General features: G+C 44.6%; 1 protein-coding gene across 3 annotated transcripts in view; it reads right to left on the minus strand.

Moving 5' to 3' along the window:
- ncam2a (neural cell adhesion molecule 2a) overlaps positions 1-25,911 on the minus strand; it is a 1,336,232-nt gene that overhangs the window by 67,179 nt on the left and 1,243,142 nt on the right. For all 3 annotated transcript variants that reach the window (XM_080203386.1, XM_080203385.1, XM_080203387.1), the window contains exon 15: positions 15,024-15,204. In XM_080203386.1, coding sequence (XP_080059512.1) covers positions 15,024-15,204 — 181 coding nt within the window. The remainder of the gene's footprint in view (positions 1-15,023; positions 15,205-25,911) is intronic.

Below are 25,911 nucleotides of genomic sequence, written 5' to 3' on the forward strand. Positions count from 1 at the left end.
AGGTTATTAGAATCATAGAATTCCTACATGCAGAGGAGGCGATTCGGATCATTGAGTCTGCACCAACAACAATCCCATAAGCCCTATACCCGTAACCCCACATATTTACCCTGGCTAATCCTTTTAACCTATTCATCCCAGGACACTAAGGTGCAAATTAGCATGGCAAATGCACTAACCTGCACATCTTTGGACTGTGAACAAAGAACAAGAACAAAGAAAATTACAGCACAAGAACAGGCCCATCAGCCCTCCAAGCTGACCATGCTGCCTGACTAAACTAAAACCCTTTATCCTTCCAGGCATCATATCCCTCTATTCCCATCCAATGTTCTATTAATGGCATTGGGAGTTACAGATAGTTCTATGGCTTGGTAGGTATAGATGTGATCGGCGCAACTTGTGGGCCGAAGGGCCTGTTTGTGCTGTAGTGTTCTATGTTCTATCCTATTCATGTATTTGTCAAGGCACCCCTTAAAAGTCACTATTGTACCTGCTCCCCCGGCAGTGAGTTCCAGGCACCCACCACCCTTTGTGTAAAAAAACTTGGCTCGTACAAGTGGGAGGAAACCAGAGCACTCAGGGGAAACCCACACAGACTGTTGGGAGTAATTAATTTACTTACTACTGAATGGACAAACCCTAATCCTTCCCATTGTTCAGTGAGTATCCAACAAGTAATTATCAAAACTTCAGGACCTTCTACACGTTGGAATGCCACATGTCTTGGTGAGATACTGTAGGAGCAAAGCCACGAGAGGAGCAGTGCTTCCTGACTTGCATATTCAGCAGCGTATCTGCGGATACCGGAGGTTGCTGTCATATTTTTCAATATGACCAGTGAACACTGATAGCCTCAGCACTGATACCCACCAAAAGATCCATTCGACAGAGTGCGGCATTAAGGAGCCTTAGTGAAACTGGAATCAGCAGATACCAGGGGGCAAACTTTCTGTTGGTTGGAGTCATGCCATGACCATCACCAATAAGAGACACTCTAATCACCGCCTCTTAACATTTAATGGTGTAACCATCACTGAATCCCCTACTGTCAATATCCTTGGGGCACCCATTGACCAGAAACTCAACTGGACTCACCACATAAACACAGTGGCTACAAGAGCAGGTCAGAGGCTCGGAATACTGTGGTGAGTAACTCACCTCCTCTCTCCCCAAAGTCTATCCACTATCTACAAGGCACAAGTCAGGAGTGTGATGGAATACCCCCTCACTAGCCTGGATGGGTGCAGCTCCAACAACACTCAAGAAGCTCAACACCATCCAGGACAAAGCAGCCCGCTTGATTGGCACCACATCTACAAACATCCACTCCCTCCACCACTGATGCTCAGTAGCAGCAGTGTTTATTATCTACAAGATGCGCTGCAACAGTTCACCAAAGATCCTTAGCCAGCATCTTCCAAGTCCACGACCACTTCCACCTAGGACAAGGGCAGCAGATAAATGGGAACACCACCACCTGCAAGATTTCCTCCAAGCCACTCACCAACCTGACTTGGAAATATATCGCCATTCCTTCACAGTCTCTGGGTCAAAATCTTGGAATTCCCTCCCTAACGGCATTGTGGGACAGCCCACAGCACATGGACTGCAGCGATTCAAGAAAGCAGCTCACCATCACCTTCTCAAGGGCAACGAGGAATAGGTAATAAATTCTGGCCAGCCAGCAATGCCTATGTCCCAAGAATGAATGAACAAATATATATTTATTTGACATCAGCACTTTACCTCTTCCATGTCATTCAGAGGTGGGACCTCATTGCTATTGGACATTCCTCATCAGCAGAATGCTTTATTATGTTAACTTCTCCCAACATGTTTCATTCACAAGACTGTTATGAGCTGGAACTAGTTGACAGCACACGAGAGGTTGGTACCTTTTCTATTTATAACCAAAGTCTTTGGTTTGACTCTGAGCTGGGTCTCATTGTGATTGGTCTGAAACTATGGGTGGGATTATCCACTCTTGTCCGTGATGGGACCCGATAGGATGACACAATGGCACCACGGTTAATGCTGCTGCCTCACGGTGCCAGGGATCCAGGGTTCAATTCCAGCTTCAGGTGGCTGTCAGTGTGGAGTTTGCACGTTGTCCCCATGTCTGCGTGATTTTCCTCTGACAGTCCAAAAATGTGTGTGTTAGGTTGATTGGCTGTGCTAAATTGCCCCTTAGTGTAAATGGAATGTAGATTAGGTGGATTGGCCATGCTAAATTACCCCATAGTGTACAAAGAGTGTAGATTAGGTTGATTGGCCATGCCGAATTGCCCCTTAGTGCATTAAAGAGTGTAGATTAGGTGAATTAGCTGTGCTAAATTGCCCCTTAGCGTACAAAGAGTGTAGATTAGGTGAATTAGCCATGCTTAATTACCCCTTGGTGTGCAAAGAGTGTACATTAGGTGAATTGGCCGCACTAAATTACACCCCTTAATGTACAAAGAGTCTTGATAAGGTGAATTGGCCATGCTAAATTGTCCCTGAGTGTACAAACATAGAACATAGAACACTACAGCACAAACAGGCCCTTCGGCCCACGAATTGCGCCGATCACATCAACACCTACCAACCTACAGACCTATCTATAACCCTCAATCTCATTAAATCCCATATACTCATCCAGAAGTCTTTTAAAAGACCCCAGCGAGTTCGCCTCCACCACCACTGACGGCAGCCGATTCCAGTCACTCACCACCCTCTGAGTGAAAAACTTACCCCTAACATCACTTCTGAACTTCCCTCCCTGCACCTTAAATCTGTGTCCTCTCGTAGCAACCATTTCAACCCGGGGAAATAGCCTCTGAGAGTCCACCCTGTCTATTCCTCTCAACATTTTGTAAACTTCTATCAGGTCGCCTCTCATCCTTCGTCTCTCCAGGGAAAAGAGTCCCAGCTCCCTCAACCTAACTTCATAAGGCATAAACAGTGGAGATTAGGTGGATTGGCCATTCTATATTGCCCCTGTCAGGGGGACTGGTAGGGTAAATGCATGGGATTAAGGGAATAGGGGATGGGTGGGATTGTGAACGGCGCAGCCTCGATGGGCCGAATGGCCCCCTTCTGCACTGTCGGGATTCTATGAGCAAGAATGGAAAATTTGGCGTCCCGGGCAAAACTCCATTCACTTCCAGCGGCACCGGAGAATCCCAGCCGGGAGCCGGGATGGAAAACATCGGCCCACATTTAAAATCCTAAACGTGTCAGACTGCAAAAGGAACGGCTGGGCTTCAGTGTCAGCCGGTGAACGAGAGGTGCTCGCCGTGCGCCACTTACACGCGCGATTACGTGGACCGGGTTGAAACAGTTTAAAACTATTATCAAGCCTGCAGACCGATAATCACATTCTCCTCGTAATTTCCACTTTAATAGCGCCTTCAAACTGCCTCGCGTCCCGACGCGCTCTGCTGAGAAATATTAGCCTTCACTGACTGCACCAGATAGGCTGCTCAAAATGAATGCATGTTCTGGTTGGTTAGCAACGGGCAACCTGGTACATTTAAACACTTTCTGACACACCATCTGCACTAGTCAAGCATCATAATCCCTAAATGATTTATTGCAATATGCTGCGTTAACACACTACATATGTGTCTGGGTTATGAAAGCAAAAAAGAAAGAGAGAGCTGCAATAAATATTTCAACGCTCAACTGGCTATTCGGAAAGTGTTTGGAGAAATAATTCGATTGCCAGCCTCTTCTTCTGATTAGATATCACACCAATAGCTTTAATTGAGTTTTCCCGTTCTACTGCCAGTGAACTCACTATTCCCACAAATCTCGTTTGATATCAGGGTGACATCTTCTACTTCCATGCTTCCTAACCTGTGATTATGCTGCTAATTAATTTAATAGGTGGAATTAAATCTTGGATTGTCGAGTACAAATATGAAGAACCCCGGCCAGATTCTTTGAAAGACTGTGACACAGATTTGGGGAAGCGTACAGGTAGTGTTAAACGATCACAGTGTCTCAAAAAAAAAAGTTTTTGAGAAAAGTATAGCCAATTAAAGTTTATTTATTAGGCGCAAGCAAGGTTTACATTGACACTGCAATGAAGTTACTGTGAAAGTCGGCACAGTCTGGGTCAATGCACCAAACCGGCTCGTCTTTTAAGACTGTGGGAGGAAACTGGAGCCCCAGGAGGAAACCCACGCAGACACGGGGAGACTGTGCAAACTCCACACAGACAGTGACCCAAGCCGAAAATTGAACCCGGGTCCCTGGCGCTATGGGGCAGCAGTGCTAACCACTGTGCCACCGTGCCTCCCCAATTACTTTCAAGTACAAGAACAGCCGTTATGTCGACAGCACAGAGAAAGATTCTATGGACAGAATTTTCTGGCTGCACCCACCCAAGATGGAAAAATCCCACCAGGATCAATGGACCTTTCCATGGCCTGTCCTAAGAACATAAGAACATAAGAAATAGGTGCAGGAGTAGGCCATCTAGCCCTTCGAGCCTGCCCCGCCATTCAATAAGATCATGGCTGATCTGAAGTGGCTCAGTTCCACTTTCCCGCTTTCTCTCCATAACCCTTAATCCCCTTGCCTACCAAAAACCTATCTACCGTGATGTAAATATATTTAGCGAGGTAGCCTCCACCACTTCAACAGGTAGAGAATTCCAGAGATTCACCACCCTTTGAGTGAAGAAGTTCCTCATCAACTCTGATCTAAACTGCCCCCCCTTATCTTGAGGCTGTGCCCTCTAGTCCTGCTGTCCTTTCTAAGTGGGAAGAATCTCTCTACCTCTACCCTATCCATCCCCTTCATTATCTTATACATCTCTATAAGATCCCCCCTCATCCTTCTAAACTCCGAGTACAGACCCAGTCTGTTTAGTCTCTCTTCATAGTCCAATCCCCTCATCTCCAGTATCAGCCTAGTGAACCTCCTCTGCACTCCCTCCAAGGCCAAAATATCCTTGCGCAAGTGCGGCGACCAAAACTGCACACAATACTCCAGCTGCAGCCTCACCAGTGCCCTGTATAGTTGCAGCAAGACCTCCCTGCTTTTATATTCTATCCCCCTCGCTATAAAGGTCAGCATCCCATTTACCTTCTTGACCACCTGCTGCACCTGCAGGCTGGGTTTTTGCGACTCATGCACAAGGACCCCCAGGTCCCTCTGCATCGTAGCATGCTGCAGCTTTTCGCCCTTTAAATAGCAATCCTTCCTACTATTATTCCTGCCAAAGTGGATAACTTCACACTTGCTAACATTGTACTCCATCTGCCAGGTCCTCGCCCACTCGCTCAGCCTACCTAGATCCCTCCGCAGACTTTCCACACCCTCCGCACAATTTGCTTTTCCACTCATCCTGTCCGCTATGATTCCTCTGCCCCATGAACAGACATGCTGTTGAAGCTTTTCATTTTGCACTCATCAGGACAGATATGAAAGTGCCACATTTCAAAGGGAGCAACAATTTACACTGTCTGAGGAAAAAGGTGCTGATTGGTTGCCAAGTCCACTCTGATTGGTCGAAACATTGACATGGGGAATGCACCAGGCATCTATCATTGCCCATGTTTTTGTTTCATTTGGAAAAACAAAAAAACACAAAAATGTGCAAATCCAAATGAAAAGAGAAGACAAAGTATCAGTTGAATCCTTCAATCTCACTGCCTTAAAAGATTATTATGGACATTATACACTTGACAACAGAGGAAATTGAGAAGAACATGTGACCCTCTGTCCCTGCACTCCCCAGAAGGACTAGGGATTATGGTAAAGATCTTTTTGGAGTAGGGGCCTCAGTTTAGAATTTAATCTAAAGGCATGAACAGTCCTGCCTCAGCATTGCACTGGAGCGTCAGTCTGGGCTTTTACATACAAGTCCTGGCATGGGACTTGAACCCCATAATCTTGCGATACAGCCCAACCGAAACTAAACTGTATTTAGGGGTGGTATGGTGTCACCAGGCTTAACACTGCTGCCCCACAGGGCCAGGGAGCCGCTTCAATCCCGGCCTTGGATGATTGCACGTGTCTGAGTGCATTTCCTCTAGGTGCTCCGATTTACTGCTACAGTCCAAAGATGCACAGGTTAGGTCGAAAGGCCATGTTAAGTTGCCCCTTAGTGTCCCAAAGTATTAAGATTAGTGTGGGGTTAAGGGGAGTGGCTGGGTATGAGTGGGTGCGGACTCAGTGGGCTGAATGGCCTCCTTCTGCACTCTAGGGATTCTATAATAATAAGCCTGGGAAAAGGCAGGTAGACGAAATGGAAGCCCAGAAGTAGTTGCTCTAAATGTAAAAGTTGACAGTAAGAATAGCAGGAGGGACATCTTATATCATTCAGCTCAAGAGCAAAGAACAAAGAACAAAGAACAAAATCAGCCCGGGAAACAGGCCCTTCGGCCCAACGAGCCCGCGCCGCCATCTCAACACCTCCAGTCCCCCTCTCCACCCACGACCCCTGTCTAATGTCTTATGGCCATCCAGATTGAGGGAAACTGATTCAGGGACAATTTATTCCTGCCAATCAGCCTAACAGCACATCTTTGGGGTGTGGGAGGAAACCGGATCACCCGGAGAAAACCCATGCAAGCACGGGGAGAATACGCAAACTCCCACAGACACCAGCCCGAATCCATGTGTCTGCACAGCAATCAGCGATAGTCACTGAGCTGTCGTCTTGCCCAGTATCTTGTCCAGTTTAGGCACACACTAACGACATGAAGCACTAGGCCAATCTCGAACAACCAAGAGCAGCCCCGGTACGACCCATCGCGTGTATGCCCCTCGTTGGACACGAGGTGGACCGACTTAAAACCTGTGAATGAATAGAGAAATAAAAGAATAATATCTCGTTATCAGAAAATGCTAGAAAATTTCAGCAGGGCTGACAGCATCTGTGCTAACGTTTCGAGTCTGGGTGACTCATAAGTTGATCAGTGGGATTTTATGGCCTCCCTCAACCTGAGACCGGAAAAACCCACCCGAGGTCATCAGACCTTCCCATTGTCCGCCTCTCACCCTCTCCGATATTCTATGGTGAGCGGGGCTGTAGAATTCCAGTGGAATTCCAGCTCTGTTCCTCACTCCACAGATGCTGTCAGACCTGCTGAGATTTTCCAGCTTTTTCTGTTTTTGTATCAGGTTCCAACAGCTGCAGTATTTTGCTTTTTTTCCCCTCCTATTGGACATTGCTGGGTATTACTGGCACTGAATAGTTGCTGTGTTTGCCAACACAATAATTACTGCCCTTCAAAAAATAATCCATTATATCAAGCTCTTTGAGGTGTTTCAGTACAAGAGATGATACAGACGTGCGTTACTTTTTTCAGTTTTTCTGTTTGATCTGATGTTTCAAGGGCACATTTCCGAATAAATCTGCTGAATTCAAGGACCTGTAATGTTTCTCAGAGCTACTCTCCAACCTTCCGTTTTCAGCTAAAATAGCAATAATTCCTTAGGGATACATTATTGGTTGAACAATATTTTTTTAGGGCAGGCGATAGCCTTGTGGTATTACTGCTAGACTATCCAGCAACTGGGTTAATGATCTGGAGACCCAGGTTCAAATCCTGTTACAGCAGGTAAAGAAATTTGAAATTCAATCTTAAAAAAATCTAGAATTAAGATAAAAGCAAAACATTGTGAGTGCTGGAATCTGAAACAAAAATGGGAAACTTCAGCACTCTGACAGCATCTGTGGAGATAGAACAGCACCAATGTTTTGATCAGACACAAAACATTGGCTCTATTCTCTCTCCACAGATGCTGTCAGACCTGCTGACGTTTTCCAGCACTTTCTGTTTATGTTTCGAATTAAGAATCTACCGATGACCGTGAAACCATTGTCGATTGTTGGAAAAACGCATCTGGTTCACTAAAGTCCTTTAGGGAAGGAAATCTGCCATCCTTAACTGGTCTGGCCTACATGGACTGGTCTGGTCCAAAGATGTGCGGGTTAGGTTGATTGGCCAAGCTTAAAAAAAAAAATTGCCTCTTAATGTCTTGAGATGCGTGGGTTAGAGGGATTAGTGGGTAAAATGTGTGGGGATATGGGTTAGGGACTGGGTGGGGTTGTGTTTGGTGTAGACCTGATGGGCCGAAGGGCCTCTTTCTGCATTGTAGGGTTCTATGATTCTATGGTTCTATAATGCATGTGACTCCAGAGCTACAGCAATGCGGTTGACTCTCAACTGCCCTCTGAAAGAGCAGCTGGGGATGGGCAATAAATGCTGGCCAGATGATGTCCATGATCCATGAATGAATAATAAAAATTTGGGGGCATAAATCGGCATTTCTCTTTTTATCATTAGTTGGGAGGGTAATGATATATCATTTTGTATGAAGTTAAAGTGTCAAGAGGTCCTTGTAGTCTAGAGTTGAGGGCAGAAATCCACAGCGATTGTGAGCTGAGGATGATAAATCCATATGTAATTGTTGGCCGGGACTTAGACAATCAGACTAGGATTTGGTTTGGCAAATCAATTGAACTGTTGGTCAGGGTTGGCAGGGAGAGTTGTTAACTGGTCAGTGTGCGTACATCCATCTGAAACACGGCCTACTAAGTTTTCCCACTCGTGTGGTTTTAACACAAATGGGTCACCACCACCATTAAAATTACACTGGGGTAATTCTGGGCAGGCAGAAAGTCAGGAACACAAGAAATAGAAGCAGGAGGGGGCCACCAGGCCCTTCGAGCCTGCCCCACCTACCAATACCATCATGGCTGATCTATGTTTGCCTCAGTTCCTTTTCTGTGCCATTTCCCCTGAGCACTCTATTCCTTGATCTGTCAAATATTTACCCACTTCAAATACTTCTAATGATCCAGCCTCCATCGCCCTTTGGGGAAGAGAACTCTAGGGTTTCACTCCCCTCTGCAAGAAGGAATTTCTATGCATCTCAGTTTTAAATGGAAGGGGAGGGGGTCTTGGATCTTGTTTGTAAATGGAGATGAGATAATGGGCTTTGAGGACAATGCAACATGACTGAAGACCAGGATTAAACCGAGGGGATGACCTCTTTTGCAGAAGTACAGAGAGGGGCTGGAGAAAGATTGCTTTCTCAGTAACTCTAGCTGCATATCCCCAGTGATAAGCTAAACCAAAGAGACGGTTAACATCCGAGGTTCCACTATGCCAATGTGTCTCAGGGCCCTCAGGTCAAGGAGGTGAAAAATTTAGGATAATATCATCCTTCCTGATGTTTTGTGTTCATGTACACATTGGTCAATAGCACACAATACTCAGCTCCAGGCCTAGACTGTCCGCCAAGATCCAGCAGGTGAGACAAAGAGACTTTATATTTTAAGAACATAAGAACATAAGAACATAAGAAATAGGAGCAGGAGTAGGCCATCTAGCCCTTCGAGCCTGCCCCGCCATTCAATAAGACCATGGCTGATCTGTTGTGGCTCAGTTCCACTTTCCCGCCCTCTCCCCATAACCCTTAATCCCCTCTCTTATCAAGAACCCATCAACCCGCTTCTTAAAAATATTTAGCGAGGCAGCCTCCACCACTTCAACGGGCAGAGAATTCCAGAGATTCACCACCCTTTGAGTGAAGAAGTACCTCCTCAACTCCGTTCTAAACCGCCTCCCCTTTATCTTGAGGCTGTGCCCCCTAGTCCTACTGTCTTTTTTGAGCGGGAAGAGTCTCTCCACCTCTATCCTATCCATCCCATTCATCATCTTATACGTCTCAATGAGATCTCCCCTCATTCTTCTAAACTCTAACGAGTACAAGCCTAGTTTATTCAGCCTCTCCTCATAGCTCAATCCCCTCAACTCCGGTATCAGCCTAGTAAACCTCCTCTGCACTCCCTCCAGGGCCAAAATATCCTTGCGCAGGTGCGGCGCCCAAAACTGCACACAGTACTCCAGCTGCGGCCTCACCAATGCCCTATACAGCTGCAGCAAGACCTCCCTACTTTTGAAATATTGTTGATCAAGGGTAAATTTGTCAGATGCACATTGCTTTGTGAATCCACAGTGGAGGTGAAGGAGAGAGGAAAAGAGAGGATGTGGGAGAAGAGGGACAGAGAGCAAGAGAGAGAAAGAAACACAGGGAATAGAGAGAGAGAGATGATGATGAAAAGGGAGCAAGAAACAAAAACAAACCAGACGAAAAGAGGGAGAATAAGTCAGGCAGCACGGTGACACAGTGATTAGCACTGCTGCCTCACAGCGCCAGGGACCTAGTTGAATTCCAGCTTTGGGTGACTATCTGTGGAATGTGCACATTCTCCCCATGTCTGCATGGGTTCCCTCCAGGTGCTCCAGTTTCCTCCCACAGTCCAAAGATTGTGGGTGAATTTGATCAATCAGGCTAAATTGCCTTTTCGTGTCAGGGGAATTGGTTGGGTAAATATGTAGGGTTATGGGCATAAGGTCTGGGTGGGATTGTTGTCAGTGCAGCTCAATGGGCCGAATGTCCTCCTTCTACACTGTAGGGATTCCATGATCCTAAGAAAGAACGTGGAGGAAAGAGAATGCGAGTGGAGGAGACAGAAAGGAAACAGGCAGAGAGAGGGTTGCAGAAGGACGAGAGACAAAGAGAGGGAAATATGTTGAGAAAAGCAGAGAGAGGCTGAAACATTGAGACAGAGATAAATTATTTCCTTTCAGATCAGTCTGTGGAAATGTCAGTTTTCAGTTGGCAAGTTATGTTGCATGGATGTGCCTAATACATCTTCCAGTGATAATATTATACTCAATTATAGCAGCTGACACTCATTATGATTACAATGCGAAACCTGGCATTGCATGGTTAACCACAAGGCTTATTTAACAGATGGTTTGCAGCTGGAACCCAGCCATTAACTGGTAGGCTAATGATTAAAAAACTGCAATGATAATAAGAAAATAACTTATACTTTTGTAATATTTGGGAAGCGAAGTTTAATATATATTTCCTCAGTTCTCAACTGTGAATGAAATGGCTTTGTATCTCATATAAGAGAGTGTCACATCAATAGTGTAATTGAGTATTCGCTAATCCTTTAAAACAGGAATAGATAGATAGATGAGATGTACAATAACCATTAAATTCCGGCAAACATTTCACCGTCACGTGAACTAACTTGACACACACCCCTCATTGTAACACTCTGGGCACGATCTTTCGAAAAAATATTCGACACGGTGCATGAGCAAGACAGCAGCAGAGAATGGCGTCGCTTTTTTTCCCGATGAGCTGCGTGCGGGTCACAATCTTATGGCACTTTGTGCAAAATAGAAAATGTCAGGATACGATTTTCACCAAAGCCTGAGTGCACCAGCGAAGCCGGCTGCTGAACTCTTGGGCTACCTGATCTCCCATAGTTCTCATGCCTTTCCCCCTCCCTCACCCACCTCACGGACATCGGACCTCATTCCCCAACCAGCCCCTCCATCCCCACTGCAGATTGTCCCATCTGCAGAGATCCCTCCCTCCCGCCCCAATCACCACCCTTGCAAAGTTCCCTTCCCTCCCTCTCCACCCCAAGCGCCACCCGTGCAGAGCTCCCTTCTCTCCGTTCCACCCCTGCAGAGCTCCTATTCCCTCCCCCCATCATAGCTCCACCCGCACAGGCTCATCTCCACTTAAGCTTCACCCCCTTGGCCCTGCTCCTGGCACAGTTATCGGCATTGCCATAGTGCCAGGTGGGTAGTGCCAGGCTGACACTGCTCCATGGGCACTGCCCCTGACCACGTAGGAGGGCTTCAATGGCCTCAATCCACCACCTCCCCCCAACCCCCGCATCCCTGGTGAGATCATCATGTCTGGTCTCCGCTGGTGGAGCACGGTTGTGATTCTTACTGGTGAGAATCTCAGTCAGTGAGGTGGTTAAGACAGGTGATCCCGGATGATAGTGTTCAGGACAGGTTAACATCATGCTAACACAGGCCTGGCATAATCAGGAGAAGCGAGAAACCGGGCATGTTTCTTGCTTTCCGCCTCTCGCCCAAACTTACAAACTTGCCACGTCGAAAGTCAGGCGGGACGAGGTTGTGAGATTGCACCCTCCGTTATAATTCACTTCATGCTATACTGGTGTCAACTGTAGCTCAGCGGGTAGCATTTTTGCTTCTCTATTAGAAGACTTTGAGTTCAAGCCCTGCTTGAGCCTTAAACCAGTGGGCTGACACACACAACGCAATGCTGAAGGAATGCCGTACTGTTGACGATGCTGTATTTTAAATAAGAACATAAGAACTAGGAGCAGGAGTAGGCCACTTGGCCCCTCAAGCCTGCTGTGCCGTTCAATAACAGTGAAAAGTCTGACAACACCAGGTTTTAGTCCAACCTATTTATTTGATAATATACTCACAAGCTTTTGGGGTTAGCCCCTTCGTCAGGTGAATGGAGAGTTCTGGCCTCAGACAGAGCATATAAAGCACAATGGAAAATGGGCTTTATATGCTCTGTCTGAGGCCAGAACTCTCCATTCACCTGACGAAGGGGCTAACCCCAAAAGCTTGTGAGTATATTATCAAATAAATAGGTTGGACTAAAACCTGGTGTTGTCAGACTTTTCACTGTGTTTACGCCAGTCCAACGCCGGCATACCCACATCATGACTACTACCGTTCAATAAGATCATGGCTGATCTTTTTGCGGACTCAGCTCCACTTACCCGTCCGCTCACCATATCCCTTTATTGTTGCAAAATTTATCTATCCTTGCCTTAAAAACATTCAATGAGGTAGCCTCAACTGCTTTACTGGGCAGGGAATTCCACAGATTCGCAACCCTTTGTGTGAAGAAGTTCCTCCTCAACTCAGTGCTAAATCTGTACCCCTTTATTTTGAGGCCATGGCCCCTAGCTCTAATTTCATCCACCAGTGGAAACAACCTCTTTACTTCTATCTTATCTATTCCCTTTATAATCTTATGTGTTTTCATAAGCTCTCCCCTCATTCTCCTGAATTCCAATGAGTCTAGTCCCAGTCTACTCATTCAGTCTACTTTACCAGACATCAAACTGGAGGCCCACCCAGCAGCATCTGAAAGACGTCTTAACGTGATTTTGAAGGCAGAGAAGGAATTGTCTCCATTGTCCTCAATAATCCCTCAGCAGACATCAAACAGTCTGTCAATTATTACTGTCTGCGTGAGGTTGCCATGTGCAAATTGTTCGCCGTGTCTCCGACATCAGCAACACACTGCAACAAGTATTCAAAATTGTTCATAAAGGTCGTTGGGCTGTCTGGAGGTCATGAAAATTACTGCATCAAATGCAAATCCTTTTTTTTTCCCTTTGATGTGCTTAAAAAATTAATCTGTGGAAAAAAATATTTTTAAAGAAACGACGAGATAATAAGAGGGACTAACTATTTCAGTAATGAAAGCTCTAAGCTAAGAGCTGTAAGTGTGTGTGTGTGTGTGTGTGTGCTGGGAGTGCTGCCAGCTATGCACAAAGCTTTTAGTTTTGATCAAATACATTCTGTGTTTTCATAACTAAATGCATTTACACAAGTGCGCATCATTTTGCTTTCTGATGAAGCTAATTTGACCTGAAAGCCACACTCTTCAACAAGATAATGCACTCTGGCCTCTTCAGCACATCCTTGAAAGTAACCATGAGGGGGGAGAAAATGCAGCGAAATTAAGTTCTGTGCATTCTCTTCTTTCAATAATTCCAAACACAAAGTGCTCACCGCATGCCACAGGCTTGGAATCTGCCGATGAAACCACTTTATTCAGAGAATGTCATCTTCTCAAGGTTTTCCATTTAAGGAGCGAAATTTTGAAAGTACGTTTAAATTAGTTTTTAAAAAAAAAACATTCTATAATCTCTGCGGATACATGTCCTTTCAAAAGTAAATGTACTGTAGTTCTGAGAAGATAAAAACCTGTTGTAATTGGGAATTTTGTTAAGCCACTTTTTTTCCACTTTCCACTCATTCTCACCAGATTTTTCATTCACTGTGCAATAGTGTGGTAAAGGGTTCAAACTTGCCGTTCCTGCACTACATAATACAGCTTTTTGCCCTGAGCGAGGTGTGCAGGGACAGGGGACGAGAGAAAGGGGGCAGAAGAAAAACTGAGGGAGAAAGAACAGAGAGGAGGGAAGAGAGAGGCAGAGGTGGAGAGATGCCAGGACAGCACAGAAACAGACAGTGATTCCAATCATCATAGAATCCCTACAGTGCAGAAAGAGGTCAATTGGTCCATCGAGTCTGTACAGACCACAGTCCCACACAGGCTCGATTCCCATAACCCCACGTAGGGCAGCACGGTGGCACAGTGGTTAGCACTGCTCTCTCATAGCACCAGGGACCCAGTTTCAATTCCTGGCTTGGGTCACTGTCCACGTGGAGTTTACATGTTCTCCCTGTGTCTGTGTGGGTTTCACCCAATGGCTCCAGTTTCATCCCACAGTCCGACAGACGTGCTGGTTAGATGCATTGACTCAAACAAGCACAGAAGTATGGCGACTAGGGGAATTTCACATTAACTTCATTGCAGTGTTAATATAAGCCTTATTTGTGACTAATAAATAAACTTTAATTTTAACTTTTAACTCACACACCTTTGGAGTGAGGGAGGAAACCTGAGAATCCAAAGGAAACCCAAGCAGGCACGAGAAGAATGTGCAGTCACCACACAGACAGAGACCCAAGCCGGGAATCGAATTCGGGTCCCTTGTGCTGTGAAGCAGCAGCGCTAACCATTGTGCCACCGTGTTGTGCCAAGCTTAGGACACAGGCACCTCAAAGTATGGCTGCCAATGGTGAAATGGATGTGGTGGAGGTTAAGGTCAGCAAGGGAATTTTGAGAACAAGGTTGAGAATTTTAATTTCAAGATAGACCAATTCTGCCTAGGTTAAATGAGGCAATTTTTTAACTCCACAGGGAACCTCGCTAGCCAAGAACATGCATTTGGCATTTAGACATGCAGATAAATTCTGACCAGACATTGATATGTTAGGCCAACCCACGATTCTCACACCCGCTTATCAAGACTGTGATCTCAATGGCTTTCATTCAGTGAGGTTAGCTGACACCAGTTACGCTCATCGACGTCAATCTCTTTTAACTGTTGATCAGAAGATGTGACTTACTGGCGATGGTGTTGGGCTTTGGCGGCATGGTGAACTCGTAGAAGGTCGGCTCGGAGGAGCCCAACTTGTTAACAGCTGTGATCTGCACTTCATACCGCATGTCCCATTGGAGTTGATCCAAGATGATGGAGTCCTTGCTTCCCTGTGCTATCTTCTGCATCCATTCCTCTTCCTTGTCTTTCTGTGGGCAGATAAGACATATTTGTAAGGATTACAGCTCAGACAAGCAATTCATTTGCTTTTAGTTGAGCTATTTCTGTTTGAGGACTTCTATTGACACATCCACTGCATAACATTCAACAGAAACAAGCCATTTGGCCCAACTTTGCTGTTTCTTCATGCTCCATTCTAGTCTCTTCCCATCTATCTTTATCAAAGATAGGGTGTTAGCGTGGATAGAGGATTGGTTGTCAAATAGGAGGCAGAGAGTGGGGGTCAATGGGTGCTATTCGGATTGGCGGTTGGTGACTAGTGGGGTGCCCCAGGGGTCGGTGCTGGGGCCTCAGCTATTTACCATTTATATAGATGATCTGGAGGAGGGAACCGAGTGCAGGGTGTCGAAATTTGCTGATGACACCAAGATTGGGGGAAAGGCAAATTGTGCGGAGGGTGTGGAGAGTCTGCAGAAGGATCTAGATAGGCTGGGCGAATGGGCCAGGAAATGGCAAATGGAATTTAATGTTGGCAAGTGTGAGGTGGTCCACTTTGGTAGGAAGAATGGTAGGAAGGACTATTACTTACGTGGTGAAAAACTGCAGCAGGCGACGGTGCAGAGGGACCTCGGGGTCCTTGTGCATGAGTCGCAAAAACCCAGCTTGCAGGTGCAGCAGGTGGTCAGGAAGGCGAATGGGATGCTGGCCTTCATAGCGAGGGGGATTGAATATAAAAGTAGGGAGGTCTTGCTGCAGCTGTATAGGGCATTGGTGAGGCCGCAGCTGGAGTACTGTGTGCAGTTTTGGGCGCCGCATCTGCGCAAGGATATTTTGGCCCTGGAGGGAGTGCAGAGGAGGTTTACTAGGCTGATACCGGAGTTGAGGGGATTGAGCTATGAGGAGAGGCTGAATAAACTAGGCTTGTACTCGTTAGAGTTTAGAAGAATGAGGGGAGATCTCATTGAGACGTATAAGATGATGAATGGGATGGATGGGATAGAGGTGGAGAGACTCTTCCCGCTCAAAAAAGACAGTAGGACTAGGGGGCACAGCCTCAAGATAAAGGGGAGGCGGTTTAGAACGGAGTTGAGGAGGAACTTCTTCACTCAAAGGGTGGTGAATCTCTGGAATTCTCTGCCCGTTGAAGTGGTGGAGGCTGCCTCGCTAAATATTTTTAAGAAGCGGGTTGATGGGTTCTTGATTAGAGAGGGGATTAAGGGTTATGGGGAGAGGGCGGGAAAGTGGAACTGAGCCACGACAGATCAGCCATGATCTTATTGAATGGCGGGGCAGGCTCGAAGGGCTAGATGGCCTACTCCTGCTCCTATTTCTTATGTTCTTATGTTCTTATGTTCTAAAATCTACCAATAAATCCTTCCATTCCTGCCTTTCGTCAACGTTTGTGCAGCTTCCACTTAAATCTATTTATGCAATTTAGTCCATATGTTCATGACATATAAGAGCAGAAGTAGGCCATTCGGCCCATCAAGCCTGCTCTACCATTCAATCGTGGCTAATAAGTTTCTCAACCCCATTCTCCCATCCCTCCCCTGTAACAGTTGATCCCTTTACCAATGAAGAACTATTTATCTCTGCCCCAAATATACTCAATAACCTGGTCTCCACATCCTTCTGTGGCAATGAATTTCATTGATTCACCACCCTGTGTCTGAAGAAATTCCTCCTTTTCTCAGTTCTAAAAGGTTGTCCCTTTATTCTGAGGTTCTGCCCTCGGATCCTAGTCTTGCCTTTAACACAGCTATTCTTTGTAGTCACAAGTTCCATATCCCCTAGCTGTGACTGTAATACTTCATGCTGCACCCTCTCCTCTCCTTCTCCCCTATGTACTCAATAAACGGCATGCTCTGTCTGTACTGTGCGTAAGAAACAATATTTCTCGATGTATCCTAATATATATGACAACAATAAATCAAATCAAGCAACTTTCTTCTGAATTTCCTGTCAAATTTATCACTGACTCTATTATATTTGTGTCTTCTACATTTGGCCTCCTCAACAAATAGAAAGATTTTCTCCATGTCTACCTCACCATGCACCTTAATAATTTTTAAGAAGTGCGATGAGGTTACCCCGCAGCCTCTAGTTACCAGTGTGAACAGCCTCTTCTTGATCAAGTTAAGAAAGCTCACCAATATCTCTACTTTCTTGGAAAACTAAGGAAATTTGGCACGTCTGTTACAACTGGCACCAACTTTTACAGATGCATCATAGACTCAATGGGCCGAATGGCCTAATTCTGCTCTTACATGTTATGATCATATGGACTAAATTGTATAAATAGATTTAAGAGGAAGCTGCAATATCGTTCTGGTTGTATCGCAGCTTGGTATGGTTTCTGCTCCCTCCAAGACTGCAAGAGACTAAAAAGGGCTGTGAATGAAGCCCAGTCAATCATTCAAACCAGCCTCCTATCCATTGACTCTGTCCATACTTCCTGCTGCATCAGAGAAGCAGTCAGCATAATTATGGACCTCACATTCTCTCTTCCACCTTCTTCCGTCGGGAAAAACATACACCAAGTCTGAGATCACAAACCAACAAACAGAAAAACAGTTTCTTCTCTGCTGCCATCAAACTTTAGAATTAATCTTTCTAAATGATTAATAATTTAACCATATTAAATTATGTCTACAACATTACGTTCTGCACCTTCTCCTTTCTTTCTCTATGTACAGTGTGCTTTGTCTGTCTAGTGCACAAGGAACAATACTTTTCACTGTATACTAATACAATACAGGACAATAATAAATCAAATCAAATCAACATTTCTAGAGAGTTATAACCTCACAGTTTTGTGTTCAACTATGTAAATCCTTTTCTGCAGTTTTTCCAGTGCCTTGAGTTAAAACCAAAAAAGCCTGTCAATTCTGAGAAAAGTACCACTGCAATATTTGAATGGGTTCTTATCTAGCTCGTTCAAGAAGCATTTATCCTTTAACCATTGACTTTATTTGCTTGTGGCATCTTATATTTGTAAACTGACAACTGCTATCATCAGGGACAAGGGAAACAGAAACCCAGGAACAATCACCACCTAGGTGTTCACTTCCAAGTCACTCACCAGCCTGAACTGGAAACATATCACCGTTCCTTCACTGTCGCTGGGTCAAAATCCTGGAATTCTCTTCCTAACAGCACTGTGGATGTACCTACACCTCAGGGACTGCAAGTCCAAGAAGGCAGCTCACCACCACTTTCTCAGGGGTAATTAGGGATGGGCAACAAATTGCCCTACCCACTGATGCTCACATCCTATAATGAATAAAGAAAATCCATGCTTTCCATTATTTTCACTCTGTAGTTGAAAGGTCCATAATATACGGGGTGCACGACAACAGCTCAATATGTCAAACATAAAAACATACAAGATAGGAGCAGGAGGAGGCCATTTGGCCCTTCGAGCCAGCTCCGCTATTCATCATGATCATCCAACTCAATAACCTAATCCTGCTTTCTCCCCATAACCTTTGCCCACATTCGCCCCAAATGCTATACCTCGCTGCCTCTTGAGTACATTCAACGCATTCATCTCAACTAAACTTGCGTCCTCTGCAGCCTTGATAAGGGACAGATAATCAAATTGTGGGAGCCCCATCACATCCCATATTCTCTTTCAAGTCATGTGTCTTCTCAATTTCAACTATTGGCTCAGTGTCCTGCTATTTCTTACTTGACAAATTGAATTCAGTAGGGGAGTCAGGATAGGACAACCACTACTACAGGGTCTGCAGCAGTTAAGGCCCACCACCGCCTTTCTCAGGGGCAACTAGGCATGGACAATGGATGGGGTTTTGCCAAAGACCCTCTGTCTGAGGTCAAATTTAAAAAATCATAACCTTGAACAGAAAGTGAAGCAGCCAATGAATTATTTTGAATTCACCCTGGTGGGTTCAGAGGAGGGTAAAATTGCTCAGGCATGATTCCCTCTGGGTTCTTGCCCACACCAACCCCGGGGTGACTTCACACTGTGGTGGGCAAAGCCTTGGATGGGATGCCAGACCTTGCCCCAATTAAGATCACTTGAGGATCATTTTCTGCCCAACTTACATTTCTAGGCTGATAAGCAGATGACAGCTCAGGGTGAAAAAAACCAACAATAAAGAACGATAAATCTGAGGGAGGGAAGGGGGAAATCTGGTACGTGAATCTTGAGGATTATTAATAGCTAAACACACGAAGAGTTGGCTTGGTGATCATTGTTTCTGTGTTTCTATTCTCTCTCCCCCCCTTTAAGGTTAGAAATAAATGATTCCCTTTCTGTTCTAACACAAATGGTGTTCGAGGTACGGACAAAACCCTCAGAGCCTTTATGTGTGTATGTAGGTTGTAATTGTCAGTAGCAAATGTGAAAACCAGCCAAATAATTCACATGGGAAAGATCCCAATACATTACTGCATGGTGGCATGGTGGTTAGCACTGCTGCCTCACAGAGCTAGGGATCCGGGTTCGACTCCCAGCTTGAGTCACTGTCTGTGCAGAGTCTGCACCTTCTCCCCATGTCTGCTTGGGTTTCCTCTGGGTGCTCCGGTTTCCTCCCACAGTCTGAAAGACGTGCTGCTTAGGTGCATTGGCCATGATAGATTCTTCCTCAGTGTACCTGAACAGGCGCGGAGTGTGGCGACTGGGGGATTTTCAAAGTAACTTCATTGCAGTGTTAAGGTAAGTCTTCTTGTGATGAATAAATAAACTTAAACTTAATTTATTTCAATGGAGAGCAGGGAAATTCCCCCCCAGTATCCCAGCAAACAATGATTCTTCAATCAACACCACAAAACCAAATTATTGAGACATTTGCAGATGGTTGTTTGCGGAGGATTGCTGAGTGAAAATCGCTACCTGTTTCTAAATTACAACAGTGACTACACTTCAAAACGCACTTCATTGACAGTAAAGTGCTTTGGGGGCATGTCCCAGGTCATAAAATGTCCAATAGATATGCGAGTCTTGCTTTATTTGCTTTTTCCAAACCTAAGTCGAACTCACCTTTCAATCTCCACCACCAGAAATCAGCCTTTTCATTTTATTGATAAATACAAACAAATTGCACATTTGTACGATACCTTTCTCGAATGCACCCCATCAGACACGACAGCAGAAACACTGCATGAAATTAAACCAATCAGTGCTGCACCCCTGACCTCAATCTTGTTTTGAATGGAAAAGGGTGAATTAATCAGCCCTGTACAGGTTAAGGACAATGCAATATCTCGGAGACATTACAAAGCAGCCAGGACCATAACACTTCACAGAGCTGCAACAAAAGACTGCTGTACTTGTTGAATTATTGTTCACAGTTCACTGCCTGTTGAGGAGATTTATCAAAGTGTAATAGCTGCAAGGAACCGATGTCCAACAAGGCAGAAAAACAAACAGGTTTATTTAGGGGCGAGTAACTATAAACAAGGTAGAGGTAAGAACGCTTCCCAACTCCATGACCCCCACTGCCAAATAAGACTGCATTCCTGCTTTCAGTTCTCCCCCAACATCCGAACAAATAATGATTCCTCTTGATGGCAGAACCCTTAAGAGTATTGATAGGCAGAGGGATCTGGACGTACAGGTACACAGGTCACCTGCAACGGAGGTGGAGAAGGTAGTCAAGAAGGCATGTGGCATGCTTCACTTCATCGGCTGGGGCATTGAGTTTAAAAATTGGCAAGTCCTGTTGCAGCTTTCAAGAATCTTAGTTAGCCCGCACTTGGAATGTAGCTTCAATTCTGTTCACCACACTACCAGAAAGACGTGGAGGCTTTGGAGAGGAGATTTACCAGGGTGTTGCCTAGTATGGTGGGCAACAGCTATGACGAGAGGTTGGAAAAACTTAGTTTGTTCCCAGTTGAACGACAGAGATTGAGGGGTGATTCCAGCATCCACAGTATTTTGCTTTTATATGATCGAAGGAGATCCATCAAAGATGACAAAAGATAATACACACTGGACCAAGCTAGTCATGTAGACTCCCACTGACTGTGGCAAGGTCTGCAAGACACAACAGGCTACAAGATGAAGGCATGTAAAATCACCAGCTCCAATACACCCCTCCCCGATGAGCTCACTGCATTCTATGCCCATTCTGAGCAAGGGGTCAGCATAAACATGCCCTCCACCCTCGGAGTCTTAAATGCACCTTTTCTGGGGTCACCATTACAGTTTTCAGAGCAGTTTTCTTGGAGTCATCCCACAGGAAGTGACAGGACCGTATGGGATACCTGGAAGTGCACTCAAATCCTCTGTGGATCAGCTGGCAGGGGTATTCACAGATATCTTCAATTTCTCTTTACAACAATCTGAGGTCCCTTTCTGCTTCAAGAAAACGACCATCATCCCGATACCTAAGAAAACCATACCAAGCTGTGATATAACCGGAAATAATGGCGCCTCTGTAAAAGCTGGTGAGAGTCATAGCGGACATGCCAAATTTCCTTAGCCTTCTGAGAAAGTAGAGAGCAGTGGGATAATTGAAAAGATACCTGCCAAGTGCAAAGTAGATCTAATATTTAAATCTGCCATGAGGTTTACAATGTCTGTCACTCCGGCTATTTTACTTCTAGGCAGATTTGGAAGTTTTTCTAAACCGGTGCTCCGGAATGCTGAATGCGTCGTTTGTATAAGAAGTGGAGAATGCAACTGGTTACAAGTTGTATCTTGGCAAAAGCTCATAGACATGACCACTGTGTACAACTTCAAGCACTGGAGGGCAGTGTAGAACCGTGCACATGTCCCATCTCTCTTCCTCACCTCCTTCTTAATGAAACTGTACAAATGAGTCTGTGAGTTGTTCATTCCCACTTACATTACGGTCTGTGGTGTAACTTCTGAAAAGCCATCTCATCAATAAAGCATCATAGCTGAGCAGCCGTGTGAGCTGGAATGTAGCATGGCAAACAAGCATTTCAGCGAGGTTGCGCCATTACACGAAGGATATGCTAATGGAATTAAACAAAATGATGTGGGAGATGGCCTTCACAGTGCATAGATGCTGGCATAAGAAGTAGGAGCATGAGTAGGCCCATATGGTCCCGAGAACCTACTCCAAAATGTAATAAGATAGTGGCTGATCCATTCCTAGTCTCAACTTCACTTTCCAATTTTCCATAAGCCTTGACTTTTTTGTTTAATAGTCTCCCTATTTCAGCTTTGATTTTGCGTCAGCCCCCACAGCTTAGAACCTACGAAGGGTCGTGAGCAAAGCCCAGTCCATCACGCAAAACCAGCCTCCCATCCATTGACTCTGTCTGCACTCCCCACTGCCTCGGAAAATCAGCCAGCATAATCAAGGACCATACGCACCCCGGACATACTCTCTTCCACGTAAAGTTTGGTTCAGATTAGCTTGTTTATTATTGTCACAAGTAAGGCTTACATTAACACTGCAACAAAGTTACTGTGAAATTCCCCTAGTCACCACACTTAAGCGCCTGTTTGGATCAATGCATCTAATCAGCGTGTCGTTTAGACTGTGGGAGGAAACCGGAGCACCTGGAGGAAACCCATGCAGACACGGGGAGAATGTGCAAACTCTTCACAGACAGTAACCCAAGCTGGGAATCGAACCTGGGTCTCTGGCGCTGTGAGGCAGCAATGCGAACTACTGTTCCACCATGCCACCCGGTTCCTTCTTCCTTCTTCCATCTGGAATAAGAAACGTGCCAACCGACTCAATAACAGCTTCTTCCTTGTTGCCAACAGACTTTTGAATGGACCCACCTTAGATTAAGTTGATCTTTCTCCACACCCTAGCTATAACTGAAACACTATATTCTGCATCATTTCCTTTCTTTCTCCCCGATGTACTCTATGAATGGTGTGCTTTGTCTGTATAACACACAAGAAACAATATTTTTCACTGCATCCCAATACCTGTGACAATAAGAAACTAAATTTTAAAAATCCATCTGTTTCCGTGCTGCAAACACTGTGTAACTATATTTAAGTAACCCAATTAGCACAAATGCACCATTACCACCCACTCTTATTAACAAGGAAGTATTGCCAACAGTGCTACAGTTGTTTAGTTTTACTAGGTTCTGTAATTAAACTCTTCTTAATGCATTTGATTGACAAAATGTTTTTCATTAGCATGTTAACTGACAACTTAGAGATCTCCAGGTTTGTTGCTGGAGGAATAGGATGGCAAGTAACATGGGTTTAGAGGGGAGAAGATCCTGTCTAGGATATTAAAGTTTGTGTGGAGAATGGAATTTTCTCTTAAAGAGTAGAATCATAGAATCCCTTCAGTGCAGAAGGAGGCCATTCATCCCATCAAATCTGCACTGACCAGCTGACAGAGTATTCCACCCAGGAACACCTCAACCTCATTCCCCATTAATCTCCCTAACCTACAGATCTTTGGATTCTAAGGGTCAATTTACCATGGTCAACCCATATAACTGCACATCTTTGGCCAGTGGGAGGAAACCGGAGAAACCGAAGGAAACCCACGCAGATCCGGGGAGAATGTGCAAACTCCACACAGTCACCCAAATTGAACTTGGGTCCCTGGCGCTGTGAGACAGCAATGCTAGCCATTGTGCCACCCACTGCATGTGCTTTATTTAAATTGTAAGGAATATCTAGAGATTGTGCAATTCCGTGAAGTGGGCTCATCAGGTATGTGCCTGCGTATGTCTGTGCACAGATAATTTAATTAAGCTGGAGACTAGTCATCAACAAGGTGGAGGACATTAAAGGGCTCTTGAAATGAAAGGCAGGCACTTGAAGTAAATATGGCCAAGTTGAATCTGCAATAAGTAAATAAACAATGGGTAAAAATTTACATTCGGAGATGAAGAAGGTTTATATTGTTCAGTTGTTTCATTTCAAAGAGAAGTAAAAAGGGTTCAATAAATTGGAAAATGTCATAAATAAATAAGACAAAGTTATTAAATTTTATTTGACCTGAAGGTAGTGACAGTAGGGAAAACAGTAATGATTGTTATACTTTGGGAAAGGTACATTTCAAAGAAGGATAAAAACAATGGAATCAAGATGGAAGAAGGGGAAACACGCTTCAGGGGAAATGAAGTGGAAGAGGGGACTGAGATATTGTGTGATATACCCGACATAAGTGACAGTGGCTTTGTCTTTGGGGGTATTGTTACTGGATTTTTAAAATTAAATATCTATAAAGGATTGTTGCCTAAATGGGTGTAAATTTGTGAGTCTAACCAAGTAAGAAATCTTTTTGGGGAATGTTCTGTAAAACCAATTTTAGCTGTATAAATGTAATCGTGCAAGTTGAAGTTTTTGTTTTCTTAACAACTGTGTTAATTTAATGCTTAAAAGTTTTACTGGATTTTGTGGCTTCTGACTTCAGGACACGTACCTACTCGGGGTCGGTGGAGTGGAGGTGGGCGGGATGAAAAGAAAAGAGTTGTGATAGTTTGCCAAGTTTCCCTTTGAGATTTGGTTTGCGAGGCACTTATCAGCTTTCATATCTCACTGAATGGAGGTCCAAAATAGTGGTAGTTCCACTGCAATAAATGACTAGGTTATTTTTCACCAGTCAGCATTGAAGTGTAACATGTAGAACGAACTGCTGATGGGCTGAGATGAAATTGAACTAGAGAAGACTTTTGCAAGCATAGATTCAAATGCCTTATATCTGTGCTGCAAACTCTACGTAATACTTAGTGGCTTTGTGCCATTTATTATTTTCTGATGCTGTTGTGTAGCACAGTGACAGATTTTATTTTGTTAAGGACACAATAAAAATATAAGTTACTGTTGTTATATAATTTTATGTAATTTCATGCATTTTGTTTGGAAAAATAGAAAGGCAAAATATTATTTAAATGGGGAGAAACTTTGGGGTGCTCCGGTGCAGAGGGATCTGGGTGTCCTCGTTCATGATTCACAGAAAGCTAGCGTGCAGGTGCAGCAGATAATAAAGAAAGTGCATGGAATGTCAGCATTTATAGCTAAAGGAATAGAATATAAAGATGAGGGAGTATTGTTGCAATGACACAAGACATTGGTGAGTCCACATCTGGAGTATTGTGTACAGTTTTGGTCCCCTTATTTGAGGAAAGATGCAGTGTCATTGGAGGCAGTTCAGAGAAGGTTCACTAGATTGATTCCAGAGATAAGGGATTTATCGTGTTAAGAGAAATTGAACAATTTAGGTCTATACTATCTGGAATTTAGAGGAATGAGGGGAAGATCAAATTGAGATATACAAGATGATAAAAGATATGGATAAAGTAGACATGGAGCGGATGCTTCCTCTGGTGGGGCATTCTGGGACAAGAGGTCAGAGTCTTAGGATAAGGGGTAGTAAATTTAAAACAGAGTTGAGGAGAAACTACTTCTCCCAAAGGGTTGTGAACCTGTGGAATATGCGACCCCAAAGTGCAGTGGATGCCGGGACAGTGAGTAAATTTAGGGAGGAGTTAGACAGATTTTTAATTGGTAATGAGTTGAAAGGTTATGGAGAGAAGGCAGGAAAATGGGCATGAGGAGCATGTCAGCCATGATCGAGTGGCGGAACAGACTCGATGGGCCAAATGGCCTAATTCTGCTCCTATATCTTACTTAACAAACATAATGGAGCATTAGTAGCAATGGTAACTCTCGGTAACATGAGAAACAAATCCAAATGCATTATATTTGAATGTGAGAAGCATTCATAAGGAATGAAGTGGATTAACAGTACAAATAGAAATTAATGGGTTTGACCTTACAGCTATAATAGAGATGTAGTTGCAGAGTGACC

This window comes from Carcharhinus amblyrhynchos, chromosome 15, assembly GCF_965287045.1.
Source record: "Carcharhinus amblyrhynchos chromosome 15, sCarAmb.v2.hapA, whole genome shotgun sequence".
Taxonomy (NCBI): Eukaryota; Metazoa; Chordata; class Chondrichthyes; order Carcharhiniformes; family Carcharhinidae; genus Carcharhinus; species Carcharhinus amblyrhynchos.